Genomic DNA, 9,685 nt, shown 5'->3' with positions numbered 1-9,685 from the left:
GGGAATGACTGAAGCCTGGGAAACGGTCCCTTGTCACTCAACAGGAGTGCTGATTTACCACCAGCTTATCTAGGAGCCAAGGACTTGGCAGCACAAGGAAACAACAGCCAATAGCCAGCCAATCAATAAGAAGCCACACCCAGCCCGGCATCACTTAAATACTACAGATAGAATAGCGAGGAGTTCCCTGAGGATGGGCTCCCAGCATGAGTCTGAAAGCTCGGAAGACTAAACCTGTGGTCCCGCTGATGGATCCTTTTAAGGTTGCCTGGAATTAAATATGCCCGCTGTTTTTATTACCCTTCTGCCATTCCTAACCTGTTCTTCAGATGTTGCGCCGCACAAAACGACGCAAGAGAGCCGTGTATCTAAAATATTTAATACAAAGGTGAAGATATCTCCGAAACCGTCTCTGAATGTTTTAAAAGGAATGTAAAACCTGTGGCTTTGGGAATGCTGAACAAATCCCGGATTCCAAAGATTGACCACCTGGGCTTACAGAGCAAGGCTGAGTTGGTGGGCTTTCTCCGAACGTCGTCGTCGTCAGAAAAACGGTGCCGTGGCCCCGAGCTCGCCGCTGATCTGCTCAGGAGGGCTCTGCTTCGTCGGCCACTTCTTCGATCTCCTTGTCCTCCACGCTGTTGTGGCGAACTCTCTCTGGCGCGGCGTTTCGGCTGAGGGGGATGCCCAGCCCTCGGTGCACGGCCTCGACCGTCTGCTGGTTCACGTAGTAGCTGAGATTCACGCAGGGAACTTTCTTCCGCATTTCTTCCAGGTACCGGTAGGCCTAATGAGAGGAAGGGGTGGGTGTGTATTCACAGGCTCTTCTACCGTCTGCGCCCCAAAACCCAGAGAACTTGTGTGGGTGGAGATGCTGCAGCCAGCATTCCACTTGCAACCATTGGCTTAGTGAGAGTAAGTCGCAAGGGCACTGGGAAAAGCGAGTTATGACCGTTTTTCACACTTAGCATCCCCAGGGTCACGTGGATCAAAATTCAAACGCTTGGCAGCCGGCTCATATTTATGACGGTTGCAGCGTCCCCGGGGCCACGGGATCCCCTTCAGTGACTTTCCGACAAGCCAAGTCAATGGGGAAGCCGGATTCACTTAGCTTAACAACTGCAGTGATTCACTTAACAGCTGCAGCAAGAAAGGTCGTAAATGGGGCAAAATTCACTTGACTTGTCTTGCTTAGCAACAGAAGTTTGGGGCTGTCGTACGTCGAGGACTACCCCGTGGTGTACTTAGCTGAGAAGTGAACTGCTTTCTCGTCAACAACGGAGCTGTCCGTGCACAAAGGAGACATCAAGCCAAGCCGCGGTTGGTAGAGCAATCGGCAATTGCCTGGCTTCACACAACAGGCTAACGGTCCAGGTGTAGGCAACCTTGGCCCCTTCATGACTCGTGGACTTCAACTCCCAGAATTCCTAAGCCAGCATGGGGGAACTATGGCCGCCTCATGACTCGTGGACTTCAACTCCCAGAATTCCTGAGCCAACATGGCTCAGCATGGAAACCTGTCCCTTTCTCCTCAGCGTGGCTGGCTCAGGAATTCTGGGAATTGAAGTCCACAAGTCATAAAGAGGCCTAGGCCTGGGGTAGGTAACCTTGGCTCTTTTATGACTCGTGGACTTGCAACTCCCAGAATTCCTGAGCCAGCCTGGCTCAGCTTGGAAACCTTTCCCTTTCCCCTCAGCGTGGCTGGCTTAGGAATTCTGGGAGTTGAAGTCCACGAGTCATAAAAGAGCCAAGGTTGCCTAACCCTGGCGCTAACCTATAGATCGGTTTCCAACCCAATCTATGGAATTGCTTTTTTTTTTTGAAGTTAAACATCCACGTTTATTTACAGTTACGATTCGCACAACTCCATCAGGCAATTTCTCGACCAATCTATAGACCTCTGCGAGGAAGGCCGACAGAAGAACAATACTAAAAAGCATTTACGCAATCCTTAGTCCATAATCCAGGACAGCCCTGGGAATGGGAAAGAGGTGGCACTCGCCGTAGTGGTCTTACTACAAACTCTTGCAACAGATAGCCCAAAAGAAAAAAAAAGGCACATAATGTGGCCTGAAATTGCTGTATTTTTCAATGTCGTCTCTTCTTCGCTCAGACACTAGAGAGCGTGGGAGGGGTGGGGGTTTGAGAACAGCCGTTCCTTTTGGCTTGTAATTCTGGCTTCCCTGTTTGAAAGTGGGCCATGTGGATGCTTCCTGTTGGAAGCGTGTGAATCATCTCCAGATGGCCCTGCATAATTGCTTCCTCTGACTTCCTCTATCCCAAGCCATCCAGGTGGGGAGAAGAGGTAACAGAATATTGTCGAATGGGTAGCACAGCAAGGCCCGGATTGCTGTATTCCTACGTCTTCCCCAGGACTGCCACCGACAAGTTATTTAGGACAGATAGGAGACTCACCTGGGGGATTCAGGGAAAAAAAATCTGCAAAGCGGGGATTTCTTGTATCTGGAATCTCTCTATCTTTACATAGAGAAAAACTAGAAAAAGCTTACTTACTATCTGAACTGAAAAAGCGACTTACAATCCAGATTTAAACTTCTGATGTCCGTCAACCCCATTTTGAGCGCGGTATTTTGAGTGCTTAGCAACTGGTCCACGTTAAAGTGACTGATTTTTAATTGTTTTGCTGAAGATGGGCTTTTACTTATGCTGTGGGGCAAAAAAAAAAAATGCCCCACAAGGTTCGCTTAATGACTGCCACAAAAGTCATAACACTGAATTCGGTGGCCTGGTGTACGAGTCTCATGACTTAACAAAATTGTGGGCTCCAGTACACTCTTGAGTCAAGGACTACCTGTAATAGCAGTAGTAATTTTTTTTTAACTTTTCAAGCACCCAAAATGTCAGGTGAATCATTAACCTGCCCTGCCCAAACCAATGCCAGGGATAAACAGTAAAATGAATAATGTTTCTAGGAATGTTTAAGGGTTTTTAACAGAGAGAAACAGTTAATTATGAAGTCCTATGCCTAAATATACCATAAGAAAGGCTGAGCGCCAAAAAATTGAGGCCTTTGAACTCTGGTGCTGGAGAAGACTCCTGTGAGTCCCTTGGACTGCCAGGCGATCAAACCTGTCAGTCCTAGAGGAGATCAACCCTGACTGCTCTTTAGAAGGCCAGATCCTGAAGCTAAAACTCAAATGCTTTGGTCACCTAATGAGAAGGAAGGACTCACTGGAGAAGAGTCTAATGCTGGGAAAGGTTGAGGGCAAGAGAAGAAGGGGACGACAGAGAATGAGGTGGCTGGATGGAGTCTCTGAAGCAGGAGGTGTGAGCCTAAATGGACTCCAGAAGATGGTAGAGGACAGGAAGGCCTGGAGGAACGTTGTCCATGGGATCGCGATGGGTCGGACACGACTTCGCAACTAACAACAAAAAATGCCTAAATATGCTGGTATCTGGAGTGGTACAGTTCCAAAGAAACCTCTAGGACTGTGGGTTCTGCTGAATGGGAATTATTTAAGTGGCTTTTGGGCCCTGGAGACAACTCACCATCTGGAAGTCTTGCATCTGCAGATGATGCTCCACCAGAAGTCCCAGTACATCCCCCGGGCGGATGGTGGTCTCAAGATCCGGTTCTCCCAGGAGCAGCTCACACTGCCTGATGGCCTCTTTGGGGTCTTCGGTGTAAAGTCTAGGCGGGGGGGGGGGGGAGAAAAAAACCACCAGACACTAATCGTTGGCACAGTGGTTCCTTGGTTGATCTTTTCCCTCTCCATGGAATCGATTGTGGTCATAAGTTTGAGGACTACCTGTACTGTAAAGCTGTGTGTCTCAACCTTGGCAACTTTTAAGATGGGTGGACTGCAACCTGCAGAATTCCCCAGCCGGTGCTGCCTGATATCCTGGCGGCTGGCACGGCGGCCATCGCACTGCTGGCTGAGGAATTCTGGGTGGGTTGACGTCCACCGCCAAGGTTGAGAAGCCCTGCCTCAAAAGAACTCCTCAAGGCACCCTCTCACCTTCGGGCTTGGATAAACCTCTTCACCAGGGCCATCTTGCTCTGCAGGTGTGCCAGTTTGTTCTCTTGCTCAACCGGGCTCCGCGTCTTTGCCTTGGACATGCACTTGTAGGCCTCGGTCAGGGCTCCCAAGGCCTTCTCGTAGTTCTGGAACTCATCCACTTCCACCTGGAAAGGAGAGGAAAGGGAAAGCTGAGCGGGCTCTTCGGTGCCCTTTCTGTCAGGCAACTGAAACGGAGCCTCTGAGCCAGGATCCCACCCACCTGAGCACAGGCGTCATAAAAGCCAGCCAAGAGGTCCAGAGCCCTTCCTTTGGTGTAGAAGCTGATGATGTTCTTCATGATCTCTGGATCTTTGCGACAGTCCAGGGTTTGCAGATAATTGGCAGCCATGATGTAAATCTCCCTTTGTCTCGAGACGCCGGCAAAGAACACAATCTTTTCCGTGTCGCCAGATTTCAGCAGAGCCCTCATGGCCTAGACAACCAAAGGGCAGAGTTGCGTCAAATCAAATCATTATGGTCGCAGACCAGCATAAGTGGGGTGTGTGTAACAACTGCAGAAAAGGTCGTAAGATGGGGCACAACTCACTGAAGCAGCTGCTTTGCTTAGCAATGGAAGTTTTGGGCTTGGTCCCAGGGGGTTAGGGTCAAGGAGCAACCTGTCACCTGCTGGGCTGCATTCCATCAAAGCAGGAGTAGGCAACCTTGCTGGCTCAGGAATTCTGGGAGTTGGAAGTCCAGGAGTCACAAAAGAGCCAAGGTTGCCTACCCCTGCATTAAACGGCCTAAGGCTCTTCTCCCATCCTTACCTTCAGCTTGTTTCCCGCTTGGGTATATTTCTTGGTGGCCATGTGGTAATTGCCCTGCCTCATACAGCAGTCAGCGATCTGCTCCAGGAGCTCCCGCCGGGAATCCTCGGAAAGGTCCTTGGAGTCCTTGGAGATGGTCATCTTCTCCGCCATCTCTTCGGTGATGGTCAAGTTCTGCGTCAGGCAAAGCTGCAGGGCGTCCTGGTACTGGGACACGGACGGAAGGGAGACAAGAGCCAACTCAGCTAAACCTCCGCTAGGAGGAGGGCATCAAGTCACCCGATGTAGGAGATGAACAGGCTGAGCCCGAGGGAGGGGTCAAAGGCGTCGGAAGTCATGAGTCCCTGTGTGTCCCCAGAGATCTAAGTCCAGCCCATCTCGAATGCCGTTCTTATCTCCCGCTCATTTCCCTTCACCGTTAGTAGGTCAGATTCTTGTAGAGAAGCTTGCAATAAATCTTTATACTCATTTGAAACGCCTGAATCTCCTGATTTCCTGGTCTCTTGACAACCGGCCTGCTAAGAGTTCCAGCAAGAGGAGAACGCCTTAGTATGCTCACCAACTTCAGGGGCCAGCTTGTTTGGGGTAGGCCACCACTGAAAAAGTCATGGTGATTTCTAGCGCCGCCTTGGAGGTTACACAGGACCGAAGGAACCCAGATCTCTACTAAACGCAGGATTTGGGGCATTAAGTGACAAAACTGGCATGAGAAAAGCACCAGAGGAATGAAAGAAATGGGGGGGAGCAAAAAAACAAACAAACAAAACCCCCAAACCATTCTTGGTTGACTTTAGACTTTGAATATCAAACATAGGTTTCTATCTCTGAGGAAGAATGAATGAGGTTGGAAGAGAAATGTTATATCTATCTATCAACTCCCTATCTATCATCTCTATCTATTTGTCTGTCTGTGTCTATCTTCTATCTATCTGTCATCTACATTTTTATTTTTATTAAAGAGTCTTGATGGTTCTGTGCAAACCATTCAGAAAGCTAAACCATAATACAGGTAAGAGTCCTTGACTTAACAACAGTTTAAAGTTACAACGGCACTGAAAAAAGTGACGGGGCCAGACGTTGGGCGCCTGATTCCTGTTTTATGATTGCCGCAGTGTCCCAGGGTCACAAGCAAAGTCAACGGGGAAGCCAGATTCGCTTAACAAACCATGTTACTGCCTTAACAACTCCAGTGATTCACTTAACAATTGTGGGAAGAAAGGTCATAAAATGGGGCAAAACTCACTTAACAGCATAATGAAATTTTGGACTCCATTGTTGGTTGCAACTTGAGGACTGCACATACACACACTTATACACACACACCTTTTTGGCCGCTAGCAAAAGCTTGACGGCCTTCTCGTGCTGAGCATGCTCGATGAAGAAGTCGGAGCAGCGAGCCAGCAGGGCTGGGTCGGACTTCTCGTCCAGGTCTTCTGCCACCAGCTGCAAGGCCGCAAACTGCTGGGTGGCAAAGGCCAGCTCCAGAGCCTTGGACAAGTGTCCGGCCTGCGGAAGAAGACAAGAAATGTAGAGTTTTTCGCAGCCTCTTCTGTTCCTTGGAGAAGGTTCCTTCGTGGTGACGCAGGACTCGTTCTAGTTTTTAATCATCCGGCCATGGTTCTGGTCCTCATGATACAAAAAGAAAGAAAGAAAGAAAGAAAGAAAGGCGCCGAGGCTCTAGAAAGAGTGCAAAGAGCAACATGATTAGCGGACTAGAGGCTAAAAATACCAGGTTGCAGGAATTGGGTGTGTCTAGTTTAATGAAGAGAAGGACGAGGGGGGACAGGATATCTGTGTTCCAATATCTCAGGGGCTGCCCCAAAGAAGAGGCAGTCAAGCTGTTCTCCAAAGCCCCCCCGAAGGCAGGACAAGAAGCAACGGATGGAAACTAACCAAGGAGAGAAGCAACCTAGAACTAAGGAGAAACTTCCTAACAGTGAGAACAATTAACCAGTGGAACAACCTGCCTCCAGAAGTTGTGGATGCTTCAACATTGGAGGTTTTTAAGAAGAGACTGGACAGTCATGTGTCTGACATGGTATAGGGTTTCCTGCCTGAGCAGGGGGTCGGACTAGATGACCTCCAAGGCCCCTTCCAACTCCGTGATACTCTGTACTCTGCATGCACACTGGGCTGAAGGGATACCTTGTGGTAGAGCGTCACCGCTTGGTCCATTTGTTCTCCTCGTCCTTCATAGTAGCGGGCAGCTTCTATCATGTCTTCTGGGGAACTAAGTAGAGCCAGGTTCATTAACAGGTCATCCATCTGGTTTTCCTGGTTTTTGAAAAACAAAAAGCAAGCTTCACTTTCAGCTCTTTCGTGGCTGAAGGCGGCAGCCATTTGCACTTGCTCTTCCCAACGTCGGTTTTTCCTTAACAACACTGCGACTCTGCTTACGGTCTTGCCGGAGATTTCCTTTGCTTTACAAAGCTGCAAAAGGTCATAAATGTGAGGAATGGCCCTAAAGTCACTTTTTAAACGCTATCCTAACAGTTGCTAAACCAAGCCCGTGGCTAAATGAGGACTGCCGGTAATTGGGGGTGTGGGGTGTGGGGTGGTCAGCTGATTTTTTTTAAAAAAAAACATCCCTTTTCTAGACACGGCGCAACGCTGGCAGGAGATGGGGTGGAACGTTGTCCCTTTTGACAAAAAGAACAAGACTCCTGTGGGCAGCCCGGCTTTTGTGCTGGGTCCATCTGCTCTGCTGGGCTCAGAAGGGTCCTCGGCCTCCTCCTGGGGGTGGAAACCCCCCCCACACACACACACAGACACACATTTGGCGGAAGGTTGTGAGTCAGTTCTCCCAGCACAACTCAGAAAGTCTGCGAGATTAACCTCAAGCAGCTCGGGGCTAAGGGAACGTTGCCTGTACCTTACACAAACGAATCGCGTTATTAAACGCCTGAGCCCGGGTGTAGAAGTGCACGGCCTGCTTGATGTCCTCGCGGCTCTCATACTGACGGGCCACGTGATACGAAGCTGCCCAGTTGCCTGTCGCGTTTGCTATTTCAGCAGCCTGAACAAAAAAGAGAGAGAGAAAACCCGATACTTTCTCCACTTTGAACCACGCAGTGGCACCTCTGAAGGAGTATCTGTTCTCCGTCATCTGGGTCCTGGTTGTCCCAATGGTGCTGTTTCAAGAGGCAACTGGACTTTCTTTGTTTTTCCTTGAAGGGGTTTCACCTCTCATCCAAGAAGCTTCTTCGGTTCCGAGGAAGCTTCTTGAAGGGGTTTCACCTCTCATCCAAGAAGCTTCTTCAGTTCTGGAGAAAGGAAACTTACCTTCTGGATGTTACCCAGGAAGCAATGGATGCGGACCATGGAAAAATAATCTTGAGCCAGCTCATAATATTTGAAAGCCGCTTCCAGGTCTGCCTGGCCTTCTAGATACTGAGCCCACCATTGCCACAAAGCTCTGCAGGAGGAAAAACAAGGGGTGGGAGGGAGGGTGGATATCAATCAATCAATCAATCAATCAATCAATCAATCAGAATCCAGACAGATGACACCTTTGAAAACTGTTGAGCTAGTAAGAGGCAGTGGAAGCAAATCTTGCATTAGGGAGCAAAGACGCGGGGATCCTGCAGGTAGTCCTCAATTTAAAACCATTCATTTAGTGACTGAACGGTTACAATGGCAGCAGAAAAAGTGACTTACGACTGTTTCTCACACTTAACGACCGTTGCCGCATCCCCATGGTCACGCGATCAAAATTGGGACGCTTGGCAACCGGCTCACATTCCTGGCTACAGCGTCCCGGGGTCACACGATCCCCTTTTGCGACCTTCTGGCGAGGAAAGCCAGTGGGGGAAGTCACTTAACGACCGTGTTCCTAACTTAACAGCTTCGATGGTTCACTTAATGACGATGGCAAGAGAGGTGGTTCAAACAGGACAAGACTCACTCAACGAGTGTCGAGGACTACCTGGAGGAGAGCGGAATGAGCTTCTCAGACTGCATTGGCCAGGCTGCCTCTTGGGAGCGCATGAGGTCAGAGGTCCCCAACCTTTGGGGCACCAGGGACCAGTTCCATGGAGAGAGGTTTTTCGGCGGACCGGAGGATGCGTAGTTTTGTGTGTTGCCTGTATCCCGCGGATGGGGCTTTGCTTGTTTGTGTGGGCTGGTTGCTGGCATGCCACGGCCCGGTACTGGTCCACAGCCCGGGGGTTGTGGACCCCTGAACTAGGCAATGCCAGGTTGTTAAACCATCCTTAAATTGCTAGCTGAGTGTTAAGGGCAAATGCAGCCGACAGTTACAATAGCCATGCTTGTAAAGCAGAGATCCCCAACCTTTGGGGCACCAGGGACCGGTTCCGTGGACAGAGGTTTTTCCGTGGACCGGAGGGGGCGTGGTTTTGTGTGCTGCATGCATCCCAAGGATGGGGCTTTGCTTGTTTGTGCGGCCCAGTTGCTGGCAGGCTGCGGCCCGGTACTGGTCCACGGACCGGGGGTTGGAGACCCCTGGGTAAGGGGACACTCACTTATCTTTCATCCTGTTGACGTAAGCCTCCAAGGCTTGCAGATCCTCGGACAGCATACGAGGCACTTCAAACTTGTGAGTGTCGGACTTCTCATAGCTGCGTAGGAAGAGAAACTGGTCAGAGAGCCAGGGTGATGGGAGGGGGCGGGGAAAGAAACAGCTGTTTTGTTTGGTTCCAGTATTTACAAGGAGTGAAGAGTGTTTACAGTGAATGAAGAGCATTTGCAATTCCGCCTCCTTGGACTTGTGTGAGACCTCTCACAACAACAAAGTGCTCATAAAGCACCGCAGCGGGAGGCCCTCTCAACAAACCAAGGACGGTCTCAAGAGAGAAGAGCAGGAATCCAAGCAAAGAGATTGCTTCGGTCTGGCTGGCTGAGATGGGATTCTAAACGTTTCTGACAATGACTTGGAAG

General features: G+C 49.9%; 1 protein-coding gene across 1 annotated transcript in view; it reads right to left on the bottom strand.

Moving 5' to 3' along the window:
• Positions 1 to 507: 507 nt before the first annotated feature.
• Positions 508 to 9,685, bottom strand: part of IFT140 (intraflagellar transport 140) — a 73,478-nt gene continuing 64,300 nt past the window's right edge. The window contains exons 21-30 of the mRNA XM_081338227.1: positions 9,271 to 9,366; positions 8,072 to 8,204; positions 7,662 to 7,805; positions 6,935 to 7,063; positions 6,113 to 6,295; positions 4,790 to 4,996; positions 4,243 to 4,455; positions 3,981 to 4,147; positions 3,511 to 3,652; positions 508 to 787 (exon numbers count right to left, since the gene is read on the bottom strand). Of these exons, the coding sequence (XP_081194353.1) occupies positions 587 to 787; positions 3,511 to 3,652; positions 3,981 to 4,147; positions 4,243 to 4,455; positions 4,790 to 4,996; positions 6,113 to 6,295; positions 6,935 to 7,063; positions 7,662 to 7,805; positions 8,072 to 8,204; positions 9,271 to 9,366 (1,615 nt within the window). The 3' untranslated portion in view covers positions 508 to 586. The remainder of the gene's footprint in view (positions 788 to 3,510; positions 3,653 to 3,980; positions 4,148 to 4,242; positions 4,456 to 4,789; positions 4,997 to 6,112; positions 6,296 to 6,934; positions 7,064 to 7,661; positions 7,806 to 8,071; positions 8,205 to 9,270; positions 9,367 to 9,685) is intronic.

Source organism: Vipera berus (genome assembly GCF_964194415.1).
Source record: "Vipera berus genome assembly, chromosome: 13".
NCBI classification, from domain to species: domain Eukaryota; kingdom Metazoa; phylum Chordata; class Lepidosauria; order Squamata; family Viperidae; genus Vipera; species Vipera berus.
Note: the sequence above shows the minus strand (reverse complement) of the source record. Positions and strands in the feature narration are given on the sequence as shown.